Here is a 26,032-nt window from a genome sequence, read left to right as displayed (position 1 = left end):
TCATTTTCACATTCACGACTTAACACAAACACATATGGACCTAACATATTTAAAAAAATGCAATTAAAAAGAGTTTTGTGTGGCAGGGCGCCTTTAACACTGTTACTACCACTCTGTGTTTTCACCTCTCAAATATATGTCTGTCTTTGCACTATGGCAGTTTGGTATACTTTTACTTATTTGAAACCAGTTTTTGCAGAGTTTATCACTCTTAAGGGGAGTACGTCCTCCACCCATTCATTCGGGGTGGCCATCATGCGCTCCCACAGGGCTGCCTCATAGGGAGTAGAGTCCATCCAGTCCACCAGTGCTCCATAACTTTTGCCTATAGAGAGACACAGAGACACAAACAAGCATTAAAGGCACAAACATTACACTTCTCATATGGTTTCATTTAAGTAAGTTTTTGAGCCTGAGAAGCCTGACCTTTGTTTTCTTCTTTTTTCCCCATAAATCATCTCACAACCCCTCCGATTTATTTAGGGACTTTAGAGGGGGCCCGTCCCTCAGGTTAAATGCTACGTGTGCATTCATGCAGCTGTATTAACAATCTAATAATGTAATATCATTAATGTAATATGATAATAACATATCACTGACTGGGTCATTTTTCTGCCTAATGAGAAGTATTTTCCCTATATTTTGACATTTTTCTGGCCAACCGATAAATCGAGAAAGAAATGGCTCAATTAACCGATAATAATTAAAATTGCAAGTTGCAGCCCTAAATTCAGGCAGCTGCTGGATGAACATTGACCTGAGGAATGTACAACATTTAGACCTCGCCATCTGACAGACTATCCTCTGAATAGAAATCTCTCTCTCTACAGTATATGAGTCAATATATTGTAAGTAGTAAATAGTAAATAAGTGAACAAATTGTCGGCTCAGCGATTACTGCTGTTACATCACAATGAGACGACCCTGGTTTCAAACCCCGCCAAGCTGCCTGACACCAACCCGGTCTCACACCAGGTCATGAAATAGTCACGTTATTTTGATTTATTGATTTGTTTACAGGTCACGATTTTGACGTTTATTTCGTGTACACGTCACAAATTTTGAACGTGTACAAGTCACGATTTTCGAACCTGCTCTGGGGGACGCAACAACAGGGAAATGAGGTGCCACACGCTGGCCACAACAACAGGACTGACCGCCACATGTGGGACGTGATCCCCGGGCGTATCCCCAGGCGCAGGGGCACACAACAACGGGGAAACGAAACGCCACACGCCGGCCACAAAAACGGGACGGGCCGCCACTCGTGGGACGCGAACCCTGGGCGCAAGGGATCACAACAAGGGGACGGTTGTGGTTAGGAAGAGAATAACGAGGAAAGGAACCGTCACACGCGGGACACGCCGACAACAGCGGGACGGTTGTGGTTAGGAAGAGAATAACGAGGAAAGGAACTGCAACACGCGGGACGCGATCCCCGGTCTCCGGGGTGAAAGTCCTGTGTTGTTTGACCCATCCACCCCCCCCGGCCAAACTCCCTGTGCGGACTTTCGCCTTATCAATACTACTCGCTACTGTCATCGTTCTGTGATCACGAAATATGCTTCCCATTGAAATACATTGCTTTAAAATTCGTAATCACCACACGAAAAAAAAAAACATTATCGTGTCCTGTCCACGACTCAATAGATTCAATAACGTGACCATATCACGAACTGCCATGAGACCGGGCTGCTGACACATTTCTGCTCTTACAAGTTCTCAAATAATAATTTTCATATTACACCACATTTTCTGCAGAAAGTGCAGTTTTCTTATTGATACATAAAACAATGTGATGCTCCAGCTATGATCACTAGCATTGCAGGAGTCAGATTGGTCATCAGTTTGTGTATTTCAAATTGGGATGGACCTCACCAGTACCTGTTCCAGCTCCAAGCCTCAGGCCCCCCAGCAGGTTGCTGGCTAGCCTGTCTCGGTCCCACACGGTGAGCTCCACGCAGGCTTCCGATAGATCAGCCTGCCTGATGCCGTCGTACACCATCGTGTGGTTAAACACCGGGTCTACTGTCCTCCGCAGCACACGGGTCTTCTGGCGACTCTTCCTGCTCGTGTCCGGCAGCACAAAGCTTGAGATGAGGAGGGAGGAGGAAACATGTTGACTGATACAGTAGAAAACATCAAAACTAATTGATTAAGGAGTTTGTTTTATTTCTTTTATTTGGATCCCCATTAGCTTCAGCATAAGCTAAAAGCTATTCTTCCTGGGGTCCTACAATCTATCATGTGATAATACAATTTACAATATTATATTACACACCATACACACAAGACATTACTTCACATTACACAACGAGTAATTTCGATTTAGTGCTTAACCGCTTTCTTGCTGAGAGTTAGATGAGAAGATCGATACCAATCTTGAGTCTGTTCATTCAATATGAGGCTAACGTCACAGCTAGGAAAAGGTTAGCTTAGAATGAATGAAACGGGGAAACTGCTTGCCTGGGTCTGTCCGAAGAAAACAAAATCAACCTACCAGGACTTCTGGTGATCACTAACTAACATGCTACATCTTGTTTGTTTAGTCCGTACAAATCAAACTACAATTATTTGTTAAAGGGGAACTAGGCAGTTTTTTTTTAGCTTGATTTACCTTAACTGAACAGCTTCGGAGTCATTGGAATGGTTATATGACTTTTTTTCGGGTTGAATGGTGGTCGTCTCGCTCCCCCCTAGTGCCCGTGAGCGGAAAAACCACCCTTGCAACTTTCGACCGGCGGGCCGCCGGCCTCAGCGTCAGGAAGTATCGCGTGATATCAGGTCTCGCGATGTAACGGATTGCTTCACGGCACTGCACACATACGGCCATCCAGGAACCGGGTAACAAGGTAGCGATGGAGATTTTCACACTATCGTCATGGCTGAGCCAGCAAAAAAGAATCAGAAAGCTAGGAAAGCATTGTCAGAGGAACAGAGAAAGAGGAAACGGCAGACTGACCGAGCAAGTTTTTACATTGTTGCCAAATATCTATTCCGAAGCTGTAGGGGGAGCTCTGTAGAGAAACCTGCGAGCAAAAAGTGAATAAAGAAATGGCCAAAACTGCATAGCGCCCCTTTAAACAGGGAGTTAAGTGGAGACACCAGGAAGGAAATAATCCAGCACATGTCCCACTGTTAAATTGTAAATTTATGTTTTTAGGCTACTGTTTTTATACATTAAAAAAACAATATGTAATGTGTTAATTAATGAGCTTTAAAGGTGCTGGTAGGTGATTTCTTAGTCTTGCTTTGCCAGACCTTCCTCCACAGCGCTGCGGAGGAGGGTCTGGCTAGTCCACACAGCATTCCGGGATGGGAGAAAAACGTGCTCTGGTTTATTGGCATTTCTTTAAACCAATCACAATCGTCATGGGCGGTGCTAAGCACCGGGAAAAGCAGCGGTGCCGCTGCAAATTAGCCTCGGGAAGGAACTTGTTTTGGTGGAACGTGTACGTTCAAAAGTAGTTTTACTCGTGCAACAGAAAACTCAGATTGGACAGATAGCCTAGCTAGCTGTCAGGAATTACCCTGCAGAGATCTGAGGAGCAGTTAACCATAGTCCTCAGAAATCCACCGGAGTTTAAAATGCCAACACAAAGGAAGCCCAAGGCAACGGATATCCGGCCTAAATGAGTGAAATCAGGCGGAATTTCCTTCGGCAACGGAGAAATCCCGGAAGTGGAAGGATATAGACTGGTGATTTCTTTACTTGTAGACAGAGCCAGGCTAGCTGTTTCCCCGTTTCCTGTCTTTGTGCTAGGCTAAGCTAACTGTCTGCTGGCTGCAGCTACATATTTAACAGACAGACTTGAGTGGTATCAATCTTCTCATCTAACTTTGGGCAAGAAAGCAAATAAGAATGACAAACTATTCTTTTAACTTAAGATGAATGTTGTGTGCATACCACTTGACATATGGGTCGATGGTGGCCCTGATTAGAGGCAGGTTTTTGCATTCTTTCACCCAAATGTGAATCTCTCCGGTGTTTGGACCCTCCTTAACTAATCCTAAGAAGAAATGACAAAATATACAAAATATTTTAAGAACCTTGTCTATAGAAAGGGTGTGACTGCGGATAACTAAAATCGACATCAAAAAGCAATAGAATAAAGCCGTGTGCGGACCTTCGCTGTGGATGATCTGTGGCAGGAAACGTACGGCTAGTCTCATCTCTCCTCGACCATGTGATGGCGCCAGAGTGGGTGCAGTCTGAAATGTTTGAAAGAGTATATATTACATAATCAGAAGATCCAAAATCCATCATGAAGCTCCAAAATTCCTTTGTGCACAGGTTATACAGCAACTACAGTGCATGTGATATTGCCAGCTCAAATAGACTCCGGGAAGGCTGCCCACATACTTGGATAACGCCGCTGTTATTTGATGAGAAAACAACTGCTGCAGATAAAGCAAGCCTGTGTGTGCTTTTTTTCCCCTTCTTACCCTTGCTTTCAATGCTAAGTAGTTCATCTGGGTGTGGTCAAAGTCCCACTTTGAGAGGTCCACGTCTACCTCGCCCAGGAAACTGTTCCTGCCAAAGGTGTCGTGATGCCAAACGGAGAGAATGAGCGTCTGGGTTCTGAGGTACTCCATGCGAACTCGATACTGGAAGGACAGGGAAGAGCGAGCTGCTTTTGTTTGTCGTGTCTCACGCATGCCAAGTATTAAACACTACAGTGTGGGAAAGTGTCTGTGTTTGTTTAATATTACAGGCATTATATCTGTGGATTCTTACTCTGAGGATCTCGTTGAAAGTTGGATTTAGTGTCTTCTTTTTTACAGATGTTTTCCTCTTTCCCAGATTAGCTTTGTCAGGAACCAGGTAGCTTTTGACATACCTTAAAAAGCAATAAAATAGCAACCTTAAGAACAACTTGAGTTGTAAGGACCTCAGGAAGAATAGCACCTGCGATGCAGGAGCTAATGAGGATCCTAAATAAACAAACAAACAAACAAACTTCAGTATATAATACCATGTGGAAGTAGTCACAGTTAGTGGCCAAAATGCACTTTCTGACTCAAGTGCCAACAACTGGCAAACTACTTATAAATTACACGCCGGCAATTATCATCCTAAAATGTAACCCTACACATTTACAGTTTTGCTGTATTACATCATACCTGCAAACTCAGAAGGGCTGAAAAAGGTGACACATTTTTTTTTTTAGCTGTCAGCATTTTAACCGTGTTTACTCCAGCTGCTAGCTAACAGTAGGCTAACGTTACCTGCTGTCGAGTGTAGCGTTAACTAGCGTCCCATGCGGCGATGTTTCAGTTGCCTCTGGCTCTAACGTCCGTTTTCGGAGCATCAGAGAGAAGCGCAGGCATTTAAGTGGCACCTAAATAAGGCCCCAAAATCTGCGGTGCTATTCGGTCATAACGGTCATGCCGTCATACCTGTCAAGTTTTGGATTTGAAAATAAGGGAAATTTTCCGGCGCCCACCGCGAGCAGTCCCACCACCCCAACCAAGCTCCAGTATCCCTTACATTTTAAGACAGGTGTACAAGAAAGCTAAAATCACCACTTGATGCAGAATGCTGCAAACATTTACAATTTATAACATTGCTTGTCTTTACATTTTATTTTCATTCCACACATTCTTTTCATTTCATATTGCTTTTCTTTACTCTTTTAGTGAGTTATTGTACACATTTGTTGCAGACTTTGCATTCTTTAAGACTGTTTTGGAAGGAGTGTATTTGTGGGCTGGGCCAGAGTGGTTCATTTTACATGAGAGTAGAGCGCAGACAGTTCTGTTGTCTAACGTCTTCCTATTCTCTGTAACAATCTTTCATACCATGCTAAACACCCTTTCTGAACTTGCATTGTTATGGGGAATGCATAGTAAAGCCTTCAGAAGTTTTGGCAGCACACCGTCTCTGTCGTAGCGTCCATCATCCGTCTCTGTTTTTTTTTCTTTTTTTCCCTGCATTGTCACTCATCATCTGACCTCACACACTAACCTCCCGACAACTGTCACCTACAGTACCTGTAGTAGGCTACTGCAGGTGGCAATTATCGCGAGGCTAGTGGGCTAGTGACAGAGCTCAGATTGGGAATGTTTTTTTTTTTTTACTCCACTCGGGCCCGGGTTATTATTATTTTTTAATAACGCAGGTTAAAATACGGGAGATTTAGGAAAAATACTAATACGGGAGGACGGCGGGAAAGAAGAGTAAAATACGTGACTTTCCCGGCCAATACGGGATACTTGATAGGTATGCATGCCGTATTAGCACCGGGTCTCGGCCCCCCACCCCCCAAATAAAAACTCTCCGGAGCTACACGATTCACGTGGATGACATTTTCCCATTCAAAACAGCGATTTTTGCCGAAAAGCGACTAGTTTGCAGGTATGTTATATACTGTAGTAGTTTACATGAAGTAGCAAAAGGCATTGTATTAATTCTGAGACCATTGAGAAAACACAGTGCAACACATGTCCAAATATTATTGGTCATGATCACACGTTTACATGGACGTTAGTAGTCTTACAGTTATCAGGTTTTTCGAGTATCCCAATTACGTGTTTGTGCGTGTCAACATCATATCCTGGTTTCCGCCCTCATCTCAGTTTCAAGAAACCCAAATGTGCTACCGGGTGTACTCCCATAGAAGCAAATACATGTACACACATTATCCACATCTAATTACAGGCAGGTATTTCCTTAGCTTGAGTTATGTTAGAACGCAGTTAAACAGTAAAGAGAAATAAATATGAAGATAAACAAGGTAATGATGACCTAAATGCTGAAATGAAATTGAAAATCCACAGGCACAAATTCCAATGGCAACCCGGTGGAAACCCAGTGAAGTGGAGTTCGTGCATAACATTGAATCAGCAACAACAGGCAGCAGAGATCTTCCATTATTCATCTCTTCACAACTTTTACATGTTGGTAGTGAAACTTTTTTATTTGAATGTAGCCACTATGAGCCATATAAAATGTTTTATTTTGTTTAAGTGCCGAACAAATCCATCAATTAAAGTTGGCAGAGACAAAAAATGTAAGCATGCGCCTCTTCAACTTACAGAAAATAATACAAAAACAAAAAAATGACGAGCCCCCATAACCACAAACCTGGATACTGTTAAGGTGGAATTACATAGGCTTCTCCGTGCTGCACGTTTTCTTTTATTGCATGTAGTAGGCCTACGTTTCCATTTGTTTTGTTTTAATAGCCAATAAGCAGGTTTCTCTATGCTCCATGTGAGCATCTTGATAATGATAAAAACCAGGATAAGATTTAAAAACTAGAGTGCATGGAAACATGCACTCATTGTACATACTAATTGTCTTTCAGTGGTGGTTAATTTCAGACACATCAACAGTCTTACTTACTTAGCAGAGAATGAACACTACATACAGTATAGAAATATGATGATAGAAAATTCCAGGTACGGTACTCACGGATCTGAGCGGCCCCTCTTTGGGTCGACGGCAGCCAGGTCTTGGCACTCGACCACAAAGATGTGGAACTCTCTGAGCTTCTGGATGTAGTTGATGGAGAACTTGATGTTTCCCTGAACCTCCACATTCCCAAAGTCCCCGCTGTACATGGTCATCACACTTCCACTCAGCTAGGAGCAGACACAAACAGGTAGGCAAACAATTTACGTCATCAATCATAACTGTAATTATTACATACATCTTTTTAATCGGATAATTTTGTGTGTTTTCTGAAAATCTAATCCATCTCCTGGCGATAGAGGACATGGACGAAGAACTCCATCAATTTTACACATCCAAGTCTGTTGGGTCTTAGGAGGGTCTACTACATAATTCTGTATTTGTAAGTTGCTGCTTGTTGTTGTTGGGATGCTTTTTTGTGTTTTGTTTCAACTTTTTATTTTTACATTTCAATGTTCTTTTATACAGCACCTTATTGCTTCTTTGTACAGCACTTTGGTCAACTTAAGCTGTGTTTTAAATGTGCTCTAGAAATAAACTTTACTTACTTACTTTACTTAGTACAGTATATATGAATTACGTTCTACAAAGGCTTTTGTATAAAGCCTGTGTGAAATTTGATACATTGCCTTAAATGACGTCAGTGTCGGTTAATGCTGAAGACTTCAAGTTTGAAAATGAAATCAAACTGGAGCTGTGCAGTTAGAAAGAAGTGATCTTACCAGACCTCTGTAGGTCATCTCTGTTTGAGGCAACATTAGCCGCTACCAGGGGTGTCAGACTGGGAGTGGAAATGGGACTGAGTACCCAGGGCCCTCATGTGAGGAGGGCCCAAAAAGATGCTAGAATGAACAGCTGTGGATGCGGAGAGGGGCCTGTACTGAATGCCTTTCTACAGGGCCCAGAATTTTGTGCTACGCCCCTGGCCGCTACTACTAGCAAAACCCGAATTTCTGACCAGTCAGCAGTCAAGTTGCAATATGGGTAATGTAGGCGCCAAATTTTGTCAAGGAAGCAGAATGCGTTGAATAAAAAAAGACTCTGGTTCTGCATCAATTTCTTTTTTCTTCTTCAAATTGTCAACTTCACATTGCAAATCTGTTTTAGGAGTGTGATGCTAAATGGGTGGAGAACACTTTTAATGGTTGTGCTTGACCATCTGGTCCATACCATGAGTCTGATGGGGATGGGAGTTTAAAACGGGCATAACATGTGATGGGCCTACCACTCCTAACAAAAATAAAGTATGGGTTAATGTCAATCACAATTGAAGCTTAAAAGCCAACGAGTAGCACAGTTGAAGAGAGCGGTGTCTGTGTGTTAGGCGTGCTCATGCGTTAGCAATGCGTGCTGCTGTGTGCGAACATACAGAAGACAAAGACGCCATGCCAGAGGAGCCGGTGAGATTATTCAAAGAGCTGCCCTTCATTAGTCTTCCTGGGGGGTCACTGTCCTCGCAGGCGGAGTCAGTGTCTCTGCCCACGTCCTGAAACACAGACAGCAGGCACGGAAAGCTATGTGCACAGGGATGCAGAGCAAGATTTGACCTACTGGACTAAAAGATGCAGGGGTGGTTTTACCTCCTTCTGTAAGAACGAAGGGACCGATTTGCTCATCTTCTTCAGATGCTCCGGATCCGAAAATAAGGAGGAGGAGGGTGACGGGATGGATGAAACTAAAGAGCGGTGGATTGGGAAGCAGAAGATACAAAATCTTCACTAAATTGCTTGCAAAGATATCCATAATAAAAAGAATCAAGCTTTTTTTTTTTTTTACCATCACTAATCCGTCTCATGTCAGCAGTTGGGTCTTGCCTTCTTTCTTGTCCTGTGAGAAACAAATCGAAATAAATCACAGTGTCCCAAAATGATCTGTGCATATGGACAATCTGACTCAGAAGTTATGGACATGCTCACGTGGCGATAAGGATGCTGTGATGTCCTCCATACTTTTAGCCAGATTTTTAGGCCGTGCTTCTGCTCGCCTTAGCGCTTTCCTTACAAGGCTTGGGCCGTCACCGTCATTCTCACCTACAGTACGTATTGGATAGAAAAATATTGAATAATTTTAATGTTTGTTTGCTTACGGTAGTAAGGGGCAGACAGTATGTTTAACAGAGGAAAAAATTATTTTGAGCTGTAATCTGATCTGAATGCTGAGATTATTTTACTTAAGCAAGTTTATTGCTCACATAACTTGTCTGTCTATACTTATAATTAGGGCTGCATCTGACAATATTCCCATGTTCGATCAATATGCAGATTATTTCTCAATTAATCGATTCATCGTTTGCTCTATAAAACGTCAGAAACCGTCACAACATCACAGAGCACAATGTGACATTATTAAATGGCTTGTTTTGCGAGTAGGAACTGAAATATAAAGGAGATGATGAATGGTACTTTTGTAATATAAAGTGTACTTTGTTAGCTGTAAGTCTTCAATTTGTGTTGTCATTATCCTGCACATTTTTTTGTTTGATTTGATTGCTCTGGTACACATTCATTAGCAAAATATGATGATTTTTTACTGACTAAAATAAAATGCTGTCAGTAATAACCAACAGTGCATTAAATATGCAGTTTAGTGACCTTTGGAAATGGTGTGTACTTGTTTGAGGGATGTATAGGTACAGCTCCTGCTTCAAAGCCAATGAAACTAGCTTCCTAAATTGTAAGCTGGTTTAACACGTCTTTATCTCTGTGGTCTCAGTGAAGTAAGAGTGACGAATCGCCCAGCCCACAAATTAAACATGGGCAGCTGACCACAGGTACACACAGTGTTTACAGAGATTTGCTTCTGCCAACACAGATAACTTGACACGGACATGATACCAAGGATACTGCTGTATAAAACACATGACAATAATCGTCCACCAGTCTGCCAACAGAAAGCAAAAGTTGGACTACTTAAAAACAGCTTTATTTTCAATAAAATGTTCAACACATTGTAAGAATTATATGACATTTCGAAAAGTGAAAACATTTGTTCTGTCTGCTAAATGTTGACTGTAGGAGATCTTCATTTTGATTCATTTTTGACTTAAACTTGTTTTGCTCTCAACATTTACTCCCTTCTTTGAAAAAAGTTGTTTTGATTCCGTTTTAGTTTATTTTCTCCCCAAAATTGATCTCATTCTCTGCCTGTGTTGTAAAAAAATATATTTACCAAAACCTTGTTGTAAAATATCTATCTACATAAAATTGACTTATTATTAATATTACCTATCAAAAATAGTAAATACCAACATTTAACTTACTCTTTCATATTACCGTGTAAAAAAAAACAAAAGTCGTTGCTTACGGTTTGAACCGTTCCTGGACCAGGTTTCGGACGTGCTGCTCACCGAAGACTCTGGACCTGCGTCTGAACTGCTGTAGTTTGGCCACAGGGGGCGCTGACTCGCCTTGCTGCCCCTCCTGCCGTAACGCTCCTCTGAGCTCACCGGAGTGCTGGCCCTCATCGGCCCACCCAGGTCAAACTCATAGGCAGACTTCCCCTCGGACCCCTGGTCCTTCACCGGCGGGGCGAGGGAGGTGTGGACGCTGGTCTCATCGGTCATGCCCAGGTAATGGCGGTAGTCTCTGGGAACACACGCCCGCGCACGAGGAGTCAGAGTCTCCGTTTCCTCTGACGATCTCCTCGGCAAGGCGCCTTTTTCCACGTTCTGCCTCTGCTTCCTGCTCTGGGAGTGGACGGGGCTTACGTCCATTTTAAGCTCTTTTTCATCGGGAACGCTCAGAGCGAACATGCTGGTGGCGCGACGCATGGAATTTCCACGACTGCTCGAATTGCTGAAGCTGTCTTTTCTGCTCTTTGGAGAACGAGTCTCCTTTCCTGAACTGCTTGGCGGTTTGCTGGATTTCTCCTCTCTGCTAGAGTCTTTTGAGCTCCTTTTGGACTCCGCTGTCGTGTAATTAAACTGGCTGTTTTTGCCCTCATTCGCTGCCCTCGACCCCGTCTGTCTATCATGAGGCGACTTCGATCGATTCTGAGGAGGTGGAGATGATTTCGTGACTGCTGGTCTTGTTTTCTCTGATACGCAGTAAACCTCAGGGTCAGCGCACTTTAACTCCTGAGATGAAAGCTGGGCACTTATGGGCTCTTTCCTTTTGGGGCTTTTGGGTTTGTCGAAGGAAAATGATCCCTTGGTATCTGACGTGGCCTCGCCCCAGAACTCGCGCAGAGTGTTAAATTGTGTTCGGCTCGTGCCCAGGCTAGGGGATAACTTGTCTAGTCTCTGATTCAAGGGAAGAACAGTGAAATTGTGACGATTTCTATCAGAGTCTTCATCACTGCCTGAATCATTTCCAATTGACGTCAGGTCGTACTCGGACTTCGTATATCTTTTATTCAGTTTCGCTTGATTTGCGCCACGAGCGACTTTACCTTCCCCAAGAGCTTTAGGTTTGCCGGTGTAAAACGGGGACTTGTTCCTCTCATTCTCCCAAAAAGATTTGAGCTGCTTTATCTTCTCTGCAATGCTTTCTTGATGTGGCAAACCTTGTCTGTTTGAGTGAGTAATTCTGTCTTTATTAAATGAATCCTCTTTCCGTTTGGGAGCCATGCTTGATTGCACGCTTTTATCTTCACTGTCCATTCTCTTTACCTCTTCGCTTGAACCTCGACGCATTTGTGTTTTGGGGGTGATTTGTATATCATTCCCGCCTTGCTTGTAGTCCATATATGGGTGGTTTCTGGACATGTGGAGCTTCTCAGAGTCTGGATCTTTATCCAGCTGAGACACAGGAATAGTCTTGGACAGTTCGTTTTGCAGTGAGGTTTCTCTGGATTGGGAGATACTGTCAGGTTGTGGACTGGACTGGATGGGTGTCCTGGGCTGTGGACTAAGTCTGGTTACACTTAAAATCTCAGTCTCTGAAGCTCTTCTGTCAGATACTTGGGGACCGGCTGCTAACTTTAAATAATCTAAGTTGTATGTTGGCTCATTATTGTTCCTTTGAGTTAAAGTATTCATCCCCAGACTGTCTACCTCTGGTTTATTATTTGATTGAACATTGTCTCCAGTATCTTTCTGTTTTTCTCTCTTTTCCTGATGATTTGAAGCGGACTTATCATAAATCCCCTCCCTGTTGTATACTCCGGGCACAGAGGGCATATCAGGTGCTCTGTGGGGTTTGTTTACTTTTTCCTCGTCTTTCTCCACTGAGAGGTGAACAGGTTTTTGTTTGTTGTGGCCGGGCGTGATTGATTTGCTGATAAGTATTTTAGGTCCCGGGTTGCTTTTCTCCCAGAATGACTTCAGATGACTGATTTGGGGAGGTTGGCTTTCATCGTTAATATCTTTAACGTCCTGTGACAGCATTCTTTCTCTGGTATCCTTATTCACCTCTTCTTGTGTTTCTCGGCCTGTTGCTCTTAACTCTTTATCCTCATTGGTCTGTCTTTGTAAGTTATTCCTCCTCATCTCAAGGGTTTCATTTTTCCGATCACTTATAATATCCCCAGCATCTTTTCGTAATGAATCTTCACCTCTTAGTTTGCTGATTTCGACATGTTTGTCAGAGCTCTTTGTCGCGCTAGGACCGCCGTCTGTCTTTAGCGAATCAATGCTGTCTGTGCTGCGGCTGAACCAGTCCAGCACCTTCGCGATGGAGTCCTCCTCATCACCAGTGGGACTGGTGGTCTGAGTGGATAATTGAAACGCGTGTTTCTGATTGGATTTCTTCTGTGTTTGCTGAGCAGACTTATCAATGAAGTTGAGATCATAAGATTCTGGAGGATGTGGATCTGAAAAGGTATGAATTAAGAATTAAATACTTGTCCAAAAATAGTCAGAAAGCTACTACTGTCTGTGCTGCAGCAGGTTGGCCTTATCTTCCAGGAGTCAGCCATGCTAGCTGCAATGTAAGGCTGTACGTTGAGCCAAATGCTAACATCCGAATGCTATAATGCTCAATGCTAACATGCTCACAATAACAATGGTAACATGCTGACATTTAGAAGGTATAATGTTTATACCATGTTCACCATTTTAGTTTAGCGTGCAAGCTTGCTAACATCAGCTAATTAGCAATAAACACGGTTACATGCTGCCAGTCCGACATGCCGCTATTCCGACATGCTGCTATTCCCTAACCCTAACCTCTAACCCTAATGGAAACAAAAATTGTCGGAGTGGTGGGAGGTTTGAAGACAATGGAAGTGCCGCCACTCCGACAATTAGACGTCAATGTCGGATAGGGGTATGTCAGAATGGATGGCGGAACCCAATAAACACAATGTAGAACTTGATGGGACTGCCATTAGTTTTACAGGTTGTCATGAAACAAAGTATTGGACAAAATGAACTTAAAGTGCTCATATTATGCTCATTTTCAGGTTCATAATTGTATTTAGAAGTTTTACCAGAACAGGTTTATGTGGTTTAATTTTCAGAAAACACCATATATTTGTTGTACTGCACATTGCTGCAGCTCCTCTTTTCACCCTGTGTGTTGAGCTCTCTGTTTTAGCTACAGAGTGAGGCATCTCCCTTCTATTCCATCTTTGTTGGGAGTCGCACATGCACAGTAAGTACTGCCAGCTTGTCAGAAGCAGAGTATGAGGGCGTGCCACGCTAGCAGCTAGGCGAGCATTATAACGTGTGTTACAAAGTAACGCACGTTCGTCACGGAAGTAAACGCTGGACTACAATAGAGCTGTTTGGAGCGGTTTGTAAACAGTGTTTTCTGTTGGAAGATGGTAAGTCCCTTTGGGGTGGACTTTGGGCTTTTTCACTTTGTAAACCTATAACGTGCACAAAAAAGATATATAACACAACAAAGGAAACAGAAAAAGCTAAAAAGCATAATATGAGCACTTTAATCAAGATAGATGAAAGGTTAAGGGATTACCAAAGGTATTAAAAGTATAGCAAATTTCATGACACTCCAGTCAATGAGCCTTGTCACCTTCAGCTCTGGATCTACTTTTAAAGCTACTGCAGTGAGGGATTACACTCATGTTTATTCCCTGAAAACAGTATGAATCGGTCGATCCCTAATTTTTAGGGTCCAAAGGTTAGAAACCACTGCCTCAGTTGACACTGAGGGACAGTAAGTAGAGTTATTTCTTGTTACTGAACTCACCCACAATGCTTTGGGGCAGACTCAGCTCTTCCTGCCTTGTTGCTGTTCCCACACTGCTGTTGTTTTCTCTGTCGGGATCCTGAATGCTGCCGGTGTGCAGGGCAACAGTGTTTACCGCCACGTGTTCTCTTTGTGTCCGATCATCTCGTGTATCGCCCTTCTTTGGGATCTCTCTGCCAGTGGATGCATCACTCCTGCTAAACGTGGCTGGTCTGAAATGATGCAGGTTGTGAGTTGCAGTGGAAGGGTTAGAGAGTTGAATTAAAATGTTGGGGTCAGAGTTGCGGGAGGAAGCGTCCACTGACCTGTCTCTTGTTATAGAAGGTGGGTTTTTTTCTCTCTCCAGACTGGAAATAGACGAAACCTGCGATACATCATATAGTGTATGCTGGGAGTTTTTGTCTAGAGGTTTGAATGGCTGAGCAGACTGAGATACTTGATTAGGAACAACACTTTTCTGAGGTATTTCATCTCGGCCCGTCAGGTAGGACTGGTTAGAGCTGTCACTGGACCCTCGCTGGAGGCTCTGTCTCGGGGCGGGAACAATCCCCGCTGAGCCTCCCTGAGCGTCTGACACAAGGCTGTTGCTTTCTGACTGACTGGAGCTACGTCTTGATAGAAATGTCCTTTTCTTTGGCACTGGCCTGAAAGCTACAGAGGAGCACTCTGATGTGAGGGAGCCCCCTGATGTCTGACTGGCCTCTGCTGGCTGGCTCTTCAGTGGAGATATGGGCTCTGACGGGAAACAACAAAAGAAGCTGCTATAAGTTGGCACTTTGATTTTTTTCGTGTGGTCAATCTCAATTCACATCCTCACAAATGTCTTTTCATGTGTTTCAATTCCAACCTGTCTCAGATGACACCTGGTCCCGACTGGTTGACATGTCATCATTATTTCCAGGTGGCTCAACAACAATAAGGGAAGGGCGGTTGAAAGGGTTGTGCCTCAGCTTGAAGGAAAATGACCATGATGAATGTTTTTACATTGCAGGAGCTACAATATGACTGTTACAAGATGGCACCAGAGAATTTACAGAGAAGAGGCTAATTTCTAACACATATGCCTACCGTTCTTGGAGAGCGGACTGCTGAATTTAGATTCTCTTTTTCTGCATCGCTGTGGGGGTGAAAAAAAAAAATTGAAATATTAAGTTAGAAAAGGTGCATTTAAAAGAAATACAAGCACTATAAAGCATCAGATGAAGTGCAGTTTAACATGATGTGCCTGCTGCAAAACATCTCAGCAGCGAAGTTTTTTCCCCTCAATATTATACTGCAGTGTGCATGACTGGGGCTTGCTGACTCGTAAATAACGCTGATGAATGAACGAAGAGAAGAATGTCTACCCAACCTCAACAAAGGAAAGGAGACAAAACTCGATAAGATAAACTCACAATATCTGGAATTCTGTGGCTGAATCAAAGGATTCATATTAAAGGAAAGCAAATCTTAAAGCTATAGTGCGTAGTTTCTGTCTCCCCCATTCTGAGTCATGACAATGAAACTGTCGGCGCGTCCACATGATACAAGCCTTCCTTGATCGCGCACCACCCCCACCTTTCCTCCACACAGTTGCTTGTAACCAAGGAGGACACGGAGGAATACTCGATTTTCTGCGTGCGAAAGTCGCCGGACGACACCAGTTTCTGAACGTAGCCATACTGAGAGAGTTTTGTGGAGTTGATAGTCTTAATTCGCTTTGTAGCAACTCATTTGGCAACGGCTTTAACGAGGAAGCGAGATGACAAAGTATAAGAGAACCAAATTCTGCATAAGGAGGCATGTTGGGGCTGCGGATGGACAGGCCGTTCACTCACGAGGTTTTACGGACCTTAGTCCGTAACGCAGTCACGTTATGTCCTCATTATTCAGTTTCACGTGACTCATTTTAAGCCAATCACTGATGTTTTACTAACCTTAACTAAGTATTTGCCTAAAGTTAACTTGCTCAGTTTCACAACGTTAAATGAGTGTTTAAAACAGTGGCCGTTATATTTAATAGAACAGGCGTGTTAAAAAATGCCCACCGTGACGCAGTACTGTAAATACAACGGTCGTATGAATTGTTTGGGGAGTCATTGGAAATCAACCTATTCCGTCGTTTAGGTATGAAGATGTGTTGTGTTAACACAGGCTGCAAATAGAGTTTGGGCAGTTACATTCTTGAGTCTATTGTGTGCTTAGGAAATGTGTACATGAGTACAGAGGCTTGGAAAAATCAAATATTGACCCAACTTGTTATAAAATGTTAAATGTGTCTCAGCTGTTGCTGTTATTTGAAGTTACTCAAATAGTCTGACAGGCAAAGTATCTTTTACAGCAGTTAGTTGCACACTGTATAGTATGTACGGTACTATTCATAATGTCATAATAATACAGTTACTTTGAATAAAAAAAAACTCCTGGTATTTCACCTCATACAAAATGATGAGAACATCCTGATCCTTTTGGTGGACTTTCATTCCAGAAATAACCACCACAGTAATATAAACAGCCACTTCTCATTTTTCAGTTATGCCCAGAGCTCTATTGCGTTAAATACTTTGCTAAACTGTCGGTCTGCTAATCCTTTAATATGTCAGACCACATCCTGCAGTGTGAGCAGTAGCTGCTGCTGGGCTAGCACCACCTATGTTTACACAGGCTGAGTCACAAGACACCACACCACACCCCCCCCCCACACACACACACACACACACACACACACACACACACCACCACACACACACAGCGCACAGACAGACAGTGTACACACACACCCCCCCCTCTCCCCCCACAGACCCCCCCCCACACACACACACTCACACACAGGTTTGTGGCACTATCTTTGTGGGGACCCGTCATTAACATAATGCATTCCCTAGCCCCGTAATCTAACTTTAACCATCACAACTAAATGCCTAACCTTAACCCTTACCCTCACCCTAACCATAACCATAACCGAATTCTAACCCTAATCCTAAAACCAAGTCTTAACCCTCAAACAGCCCTTTCAACTTGTGGGGTCCAGCATTTTGGCCCCACAAAGCTGTCGGGACCCCACGAATATAGTTAAACAAGACTACACACACACACACACACACACACACACACACACACACAAATTGGTCGAGTTATTTAATGTTATCTAAAGACTGTTATACGTTGGCATGCCCTTTCAAGTCAACACCGTGGCAGGCTAAATAAGAACATGAACATAAGGAAATGAAAAGGTAAAAGACAGACAGATTGGTAAATCTGTGAATACGAAAGGATTGTGTACTTGATCCCGTGCTGTTGTGGTGGTTCCAAAAATCTGGCAGGTTTTGGTGGAGCGACGATGTCTGAACCTCGACTGCTGGGTGTCTTGGATCTTTCAATTCTGAGGGAACCATCTGCAGCAGAAAGTTGAGAAAAAAAGTAGAACGAGATAATAGAGTTAATAACAACTCGCTGCAATCAAAATATCAGGTTTTTATATGCATTATGTTTCAAATGCTGTATTATTTTGATTTTGGGCAGATGTTAGGTTGATTTCTTCCCTAGCCCGCTGTATGTTACTCAAAAATCTACATGTTATAGTTTCACTTGTTATCCAGCAGCCGGTTTTTATCCTCCAAAGTGTTTTTGTGATCCCACAGTTGTTAACGGTCTGCCCTAACATGGATAACATGTTTCTCAGGGGTGAAATCAGTGTTTAAATCCAATATTATCACAAACTGTGTTGCTTTCCTCTGATCTTCTTCTCATAGGCAGTATTGGCATAGTTGGCGTATAAGAAAGGTATGGATTTTAACTTTGGTTTAGCCATTAAACATTTTATCTTTCAAGGTAGACAGAAGACATCTCAGGGTATGTGAAAATACCTCTGAAGATATAACCGGGTCACAAATGGTGCTAGAACATGTGTGTTAAAACAAACAAGCCCCCCTCAACAGTGTAGAATGAACACACCTAAACCAGCTTTCCTCTTTTTCATGGAGGCCAGGATGATCTCCGAGCCGTGGATCTTGTCCATGTGTCTGCGAGACTTGGCCTCGTAAAACCACTCTCCAGTCCGGTACTTCCGCTCGGTGTCTGGCTGTGATCCGCTGTCCAGAATCTTCCTGGAAGGGAAACACAAATGGGACATGTATAAATGCTTAAGTCAAGAGGTTTGTATAGTGATTAATTATGTTTATGCAGTATGTTCTCCTAGCTGAGAAATACAAGACTTATACATACTGTATATACAAGATTTATGTGTATCAGCTGGTGAAAACCATTTTATTTCAGTTTGAGCAGCACTAATCTCTAAATATGAGGTGAAATATAAAGACAATGGTAGACACAGAAGAGGCAAACCACAAAGTTTGCTCGATGGTGTTTTAAGCCCCCAACTACGACTTCAAGGCAGCGTTGCAACCGTTGACTTTGAGGCACCTAACACTAACCCTAACCATTGTCTAATCCTAGGGCCTTCCAGGCAGCGCTGCCTAACCATAACCCTAACCATAGCCATTGCCTAATCCTAGTGCCTTCCAGGCAGCGCTGCCTGGAAGGAGACATTGGGGGCTTAAAACACTGATAAACTGTTGCCACAACTAGATATAATTTTGTTTCGGAGTTGATTTATTTCATTTGTCACTGCTTGTTTTATACTGTTTTCTGTTTTTAAATTTGTTTTTTTTATCTCTTGAGACACGTTATGGAGTCAGTTTGGGAAAGTGAAATGTAAAAGTTATTTAATATCACTTTTAGTACACCATGTTTCATTCTTCTGCTCCACTTTATAGCGCAACACCAGCTTTACATAACAGCTGCACATGATCTATTTAGAGGAAGGAATTCGGAAAACATTCCCATCAATTTCAAATTGAATCAAAGAGAAGTGACCACTGCAACTCATCTTCCCTCTATAGACGGAGAAGCACAGCAGTCATGTGAAAAAAGGGTAGCACATTATTACAGGCTGTTGGCTTAATCCTTTTACACCAGACCGACTGAGACACAGCGAGCATTCAAAAAAAAAAGGTCGCCTGGCGAAATCTATTAAACTCACAATGAAAAGCACATCGTTTCATGACATTCTTGACTCTTGTAAAATGCAATGAAACCCATCTTCGAAGACGTTTTGTTGTTAAGTTTACATGCATGACTGCAGTTTTATTGGGAAAGAAGAAGAGTTTTCCTTTTGTATCTGCACATGGGAGGGATCAGAAAACATGCTGGGCCTTTGTTTGTCTTAACAAGCCTTGAATATACACTGAGAGGAATGTTTGACCCCTCCCAAAGGTCCAATGGAGATCTTAGGAACAGCCGACTTCAAATTTAAGCTGCAATAATCTGACATTTCTCTTTTATTTCCAAGATGACCGGAGGCAGCATCAGGCATCACCCTCTTCACAGGTGAGGTGTCTCTCATCATTGGGGCCTTTAAGGGTTTCTATTTTTGTTTGTCAGAACAGCATGACCCTCTCTCCCATGTGTGGCTTTCATCTGGGCTGTAATCTAATTGTCCATCACCCATCGAGGCTTCTCAGCGTCTGTTATTGTGTTATTCTATTATGGCGAGAGAAGTATTATTTTCCCTGTCCCACAAAGGCCTCTTCTCACAAAAAGAGGCGTTGGAAGGACTAAGGCGTACTTATCGAATCATTCAAATTACATTAGCTGAACAACATGACATGAGCTTAAATGTCAGCCAAAACATTTCTGCTCGTGTAAAATAAGCCGAGTTGGATGCGGTTGACATTTGAAACCTCTACCAGCCTAAAACGCAATATAAGGATGCCAGATGCTGATTTGTTTTTTCGCTGACGCATATTTCTACTAGGGTCGCGCAATTAATTGCAATTTCATCGAAATCGAAGCGCAGTATATGTTAAAGGCAAAATATGTGTCAAACCATTCTGAGTTAAGTATTGTGGTGCTGCAGAGACGTCCCTGCCTATAAATCGTATCCTACAGTATAAAGAAGAAAAGATAATCTTTGTGTGGTACAGATTCTCGCATAAGTCACACTATAATCATTTCAATTTTTAAAATTGTAATATTTTTCGATGAAAATGAGAATAATGATACAAAAATGATCATTCCCTCCAATATGGTGAATCATATCGCAATCGCAATATCAGTCAAAAATAATCGCAATTTCTCTTGACGCGGAGAAGGCATTTGACAGGTTGGAATGGCCTTACCTCTTTTTCACACTTCATAAATTTGGTCTGGGGGATGACTTCGTAAAATGGATCCAGATCTTATATACCTCACCTCTTTCTGCTGTAATTACAAATGGGCTCAGGTCTAGCAATTTTAGTATTGAACGAGGAACCAGGCAGGGTTGCCCCCTGAGCCCACTGTTGTTTGCCTTGGCTATGGAGCCTCTAGCTGCAGTTATAAGACAGGATGCCAACATAACAGGAATTACCTTAAACGGTCAACGGCACAAAATTTCTCTGTACGCCGACGACGTTTTAATCTATCTCGACTCCCCAAGACAATCAATTCCCAATTTGATAGAGTTAATTAATAGATATGGCTCCTTTTCTGGATATAAAATAAATTTTTCTAAGAGTGAAGCCATGGCACTAGGCAAATCACAATTGTTGGATCCAAACGTCTCACAACCATTTCGCTGGTCTCCGGACGGCTTTTCCTATCTGGGTATTAAAGTTTCTCCACGTTTGAAAGATCTTTATAAGCTTAATTTTACTCCCCTTCTACGTACCATAAAGTACGACCTTGATAGGTGGTGTGGCTTGCCCCTGTCTTTGCTAGGCCGTATCCATCTCATCAAAATGAACATTCTCCCGCGTCTCCTGTATCTCTTCCAAATGCTCCCAATTTTGTTGTCAAAGAAAATTCTGGCACAGCTAAACAGTTCTATCATATCATTTATCTGGTGTAAAAAAAGACCCAGGCTAAGATACAGTTTTCTTAGTCTGCCGGCCAAGTGTGGCGGCTTATCGGCTCCATCATTTTCATTGTATCAACTGGCCGCACAGTTTAAATATCTTGTAGAATGGTTCATACAGGACTCTAACTCTACTTGGCTCAGTTGTGAATCAGCCTTTTTGGATGGTATCCCCCTGCGTAACCTGTTATATATTCCCCCTGAAAAAGTATCGTCATTGATAAATAACAATTGGATCTTAAGGAATATGTTAAATATTTGGAGGCAGATCAGGAAGTTAGAAGGGTACAATAATTGTTTCTCGCTATTAACCCCTCTTCATGATAACCCAGACTTCCCACCTGGCCTTCGGGCTGGTCTAGCTGACTGGGGCCGCAAGGGCATCAAGGTGGTGGGGGACATGGTTCGGGGTGGCTCAGTCCTCACATTTCAGCAAGTTATAAACAAGTTTGGTGTCTCTAATGGTGACTTTCTTAGATATCTGCAAGTTCGGAATTTTATCCTGTCCAAATTAAAAGTGTTCGTTGGGGGTCTTGCCATCTCTCCTGTGGAGTCTCTGTTGGTGGATAATTCACGGCTTAAATTCCTCACCAAACGGCTTTACGGGATACTGTGCGGCTTCAAGGAGGACAACTCCGATAAAGTTAAAGGCAAATGGGAATCTGATCTAGGCACTATAATAAAACCAGAGGACTGGGCTGCCCTGTGCAACCAGCCATCCAATGTCTTAGCTTCTAATTCAGCCTGGGAGAGACAATTTAAGATTATACATCGTCTTTATATTACTCCTGAGGTCAGACATAAAATGAATCCTGCCATATCAGATCTTTGTATTAAATGTCAATCTGCTGTTGGCTCTCTTTTTCATTGTTTGTGGAGCTGCCCCTATATCCAGCAGTTTTGGATCGCAATTGCTCAACAGCTCGACAAGGTCTTTAAGCACCCTTTACATCTGGGAGCCAGGACTTGCGTATTGGGTCATCATCCCTTTTGAAGCCTTTTCCACGGCCTTAAAGGACAAACCCTTTACATTCTACAGGATTTGGGACTCTTTTTTTTGACTACCTGGGGTCTACTAAGGCCCAGAAGTTGAAATCAGGACTGATGGATCTGGCCTGGAGGGGGGCAGGGGAATAGTATCATTCGTCATGGTGTAGATGCCTAGATACAGTATCCCAGATGCAGAGTTCGCTTTACAATACATGCTCCCTGAAACTCCTGTTTCATTTTTTATTTTTTTTTGTTTGTTTTTTCCTTGTCTGTTTATTAGTCTGTTTATCTAATTTTAACGTTGGTCTCATTACATATTGTTTTTAGCTGCCTGTTTTCACCCTGTGCTATTTCAGTGCTGTACCTGTTTTTCTATCGTTTTTGTGCTTTGCAAAACTTGTTCAATAAAAAATATGTTTAAAAAAAAAAATAATAATAATCGCAATGACATATTTTCCTCATGTCTTGCAGCCCTGGCTTCTACCTGATTCTCTCCTCCTCGGCTTTCTTCAGCTCGGCGTCCCTCCTCAGCACCGTCATTATCGCCCCCTGCTCCTCCTCCGTCAGGTGGCTCAGGTCAATCATGGTTCCTCCTCCCCCCCTACACCCCTCCCCCCCTCCTGCTTCTCTCAGCGGGCAGGTGTGTGTGGAAACGCTCAGCAAGCAGGGAGCAACCACCAGCTGGGTCCGTCACTGCCAGGCAAATCACACTGTCAAATCCTTAACCGTTGTGATTTTGTTCCTATATTTCACAAGCGTGTTGAGTACACCAGCACATATTGATGTTAAATGAATTACAAGGGTAAGAATAACATGGGCAGACAGTCTTCTGTTGTTTGGTGAGTTGTTTCTAAAAAAATATGGGAGCAAAATTACAGCATGCCATTCTTGCCCAGCCATTGAACTGCTGTGACGTCCACACAGTAGCCTACAACAGGCTTCTGATTAAGGACAGTGAATGCAGGGGGGCGCCCATTAGCTCTGTTTGAATCAGAAATACTGGAAGCCGTTCCGACAATTCCACCAAATGATTGTAAAGTGAACCACCGTAGCTTCTGTATCTGTTCAGAAACAGTGGTGGAAAGTAACTAAGGAGATTTACTCAAGAACACTTAAGTCAAATGTTGAGATACTTTACTCCAGTACATCTATTTATTTTACTTTATACTTTGACTTTACTACATTTCAGCGGGAAATATTGTATTATTTTACCCCACTACTTATTTGTTATTTGACAGCTAGTTACTTCACAGATTAAGACTTTACATTTAAAACATATGATGAGCTTATGAAATACAAAGCATTGTTAAAAAATAAACTTTTTAACTTAAACCCTTTACCATTTGGGGATTTATGAGTTGATGTTTATGAGCTATATGAGCTCAGATGGTTTCATTTAAGTAACAGTTTGAGGCCCAAAGAGGTCACATTATCTAATATTTCACAAAAAAAGCAAAGATTAGGGATGAAAACTAATTTGTTTAGCAGAACTTTGTTTTATCTCCCATTTATCATCGCACAGCCGCTCAGACTTATCTTGTGACTTTTTGAAGGGGCCTCACCCCTAGGTTGGGAACCACTGGACAAAATTACCAAAATATTTATAAAGTAGTTAAAACTAACTCCAGCTACAACAGTAAAATGCTGCTCATTCATTAATGCATCAGTGTTAAATATCTAATAATGTCATGAATAATAATACTATTACTGAAGAACAACTACTTTCCGCACATTTGTTCTGATAATACTCATACTGTACTTATATTTGAGTAAAGGATATGAGTACTTCTTCCACCACTGCGTCTACACCATAAAGTATTGAAATATACCTTGTGTGCTCCTTTAGCAAGTTTATTTAGGGAACTGATTGTTGACACCACGGGTAAGAACTCCATATAAAGACAAATTCACTGACTGTCGGAGCATTTATTCTTTGAAAAAACACAACACTTTACTTAGAGTAAACCAATACAATGTGTAAAGCAACACATGTACATGGCTTTGTGCAGCTGCAGTGAACAAGCTGCTGGGAATTTTCGGTTTTCTGTCTGTTTAGTAAACTACATTTAATTTGTTTCCTAGAGTAAAATTCAGTGGTAGAAGAAGTGTTCGGATCCTTTACTTAAGTAAAAGTATATAGCCTACTAATACCACACTGTATAAATACTCGGTTACAAGTAAAAGTCCTGTCGGGTATTTTAATTTATAATAAACCATCCTATGTTATTAACTACATGTGGTTTGTGTGCAAAAATCTTAATTCGTAAAATAACTAAAGCTGTCAGATTAATGTAATGGAGTAAAAAGTAGAATATTTCCCTCTGAAATGTAGTGGAGTAGAAGTGGAAAGTAGTGGCATGAAAAGAAAAGACTCAAGTAAAGTACAAGTACCTCAAATTTGTACTTCAGTCATTGAGTAATTGTACTGTTTTACATTCCACCACTGGTTACATATTGACTTTTATACCAGGGTCCAGTCAAATCTTCTACCTTAAAACTAAGTGTAGTTAGACTTGTTTCTACAGACGTTCTAGCAATGGATTGTCAAAAGTAAGGGTTAGAAAAAGTTAAATTATGCGACTGATAACATTTTCTGGTTTATTAGCCCACACTTACAAAGTGTATTTAGGAATAACCTACGATTATAATGTCAGCAACAAAAAAAGAAGACATCAGTGTCCCTTTAATGACTCAGAGTATGTTGCCTACCTTACAGGACGCCTGCAGGCTTGTTGCAAACCGCTCCTGTAACTCCCATCCTGATGTGTCGGTTACAACAGAAAACAGGTGAAGTAGGAGTAGAAGTGTTTGGCTCCTCCACAGGTCTGATGCTGCTGAATGTGCTGGACTCCCCGGACAGGAGCTGAGGAGAGGGGGCGGACTCTCACTCTCTCTGTGTGTTTGTGTGTGTGTGTGTGTGTAGGAGTAGTGAAATACTTGTTTCAGTGAGGTATGTCATCTGTGCTGTAGTGGCAGGTGGCGTCCAGCAGGTGTGCTCAGTTTCCACACGTTGACATCATCAGTGTGTTTGCCAAAAGGGTGTGGACATCCGCACAGGCAGACCAGCTGAACCTGACGTATTTCAAACAGCAATAACATGCTCACAGTACAAATAATAACAAGCTTGTAAGGCCTTAAAAGTGTTTGGAGAATACTGTAAAGGTTTCTCATAAACTCTGTCGATCAGCTCCTTTCCATCACCATCCTCCTCGAGATCCTTGTGAGCTTTCTGTAGAGCCTCCTGAGTTTCAGTGAGTGCATTGCGCAGGGTCTTGAGATTCACCTTGATGTCCTCCGATAGCTCTTCATGCTCAAGAATCTTTGCTAGTCGTTTATGGATTAGAGGCTCTCTCCGGAGCAGGATGCAGTGCACGCCCCGCCTGTAGTGCTTCCCTCGTAGTGCTTGGTCTACAGACCCCTCCACTACTACCCCTGCTGTAACCAGAGGGTCTGCCATTCCAGAGCCCTTGAATCTCTTGTAGATAGCATTAATGTAGGACACATGTGTCAAACTCGAGGCCCGCTGGCCAAATCCGGCTCGTTGCAGATTTAGATCCGGCCCGTATATCTATTTGGGTTCACAATACATTTTGGCTCGCCTAGTTGTGAGCCAAACCAAAAATAACAGGAAAGTGTTTTTTTTAAACTGCACTTACGTGA

The 26,032-nt window shown here is 42.4% G+C and overlaps 1 protein-coding gene across 3 annotated transcripts; it reads right to left on the bottom strand.

The window, feature by feature from the left end:
* On the bottom strand, positions 1-26,032 carry sytl2b (synaptotagmin-like 2b). Of its 3 annotated transcripts, XM_039777826.1 has the most exons (20): positions 25,082-26,032; positions 22,857-23,065; positions 18,442-18,593; positions 17,771-17,882; positions 15,577-15,625; positions 15,356-15,458; positions 14,814-15,243; positions 14,509-14,720; positions 10,721-13,168; positions 9,334-9,447; positions 9,194-9,244; positions 8,998-9,092; positions 8,787-8,903; positions 7,418-7,587; positions 4,739-4,841; positions 4,447-4,608; positions 4,128-4,212; positions 3,908-4,010; positions 1,885-2,090; positions 1-325 (listed from the first exon to the last, which is right to left on the bottom strand). In XM_039777826.1, the coding sequence occupies exons 2-20, from the start codon at positions 22,955-22,957 to the stop codon at positions 177-179; spliced, it is 4,962 nt and encodes a 1,653-aa protein (XP_039633760.1). In that variant the 5' UTR covers positions 22,958-23,065; positions 25,082-26,032; the 3' UTR covers positions 1-176. The 3 variants fall into 3 exon arrangements, with proteins under 3 accessions (XP_039633760.1, XP_039633768.1, XP_039633776.1); XM_039777834.1 differs by lacking the exon at positions 8,787-8,903; XM_039777842.1 differs by lacking the exon at positions 22,857-23,065 and having other exon boundaries at positions 25,082-26,022.

Source organism: Perca fluviatilis, chromosome 2 (genome assembly GCF_010015445.1).
Source record: "Perca fluviatilis chromosome 2, GENO_Pfluv_1.0, whole genome shotgun sequence".
NCBI classification, from domain to species: domain Eukaryota; kingdom Metazoa; phylum Chordata; class Actinopteri; order Perciformes; family Percidae; genus Perca; species Perca fluviatilis.
Note: the sequence above shows the minus strand (reverse complement) of the source record. Positions and strands in the feature narration are given on the sequence as shown.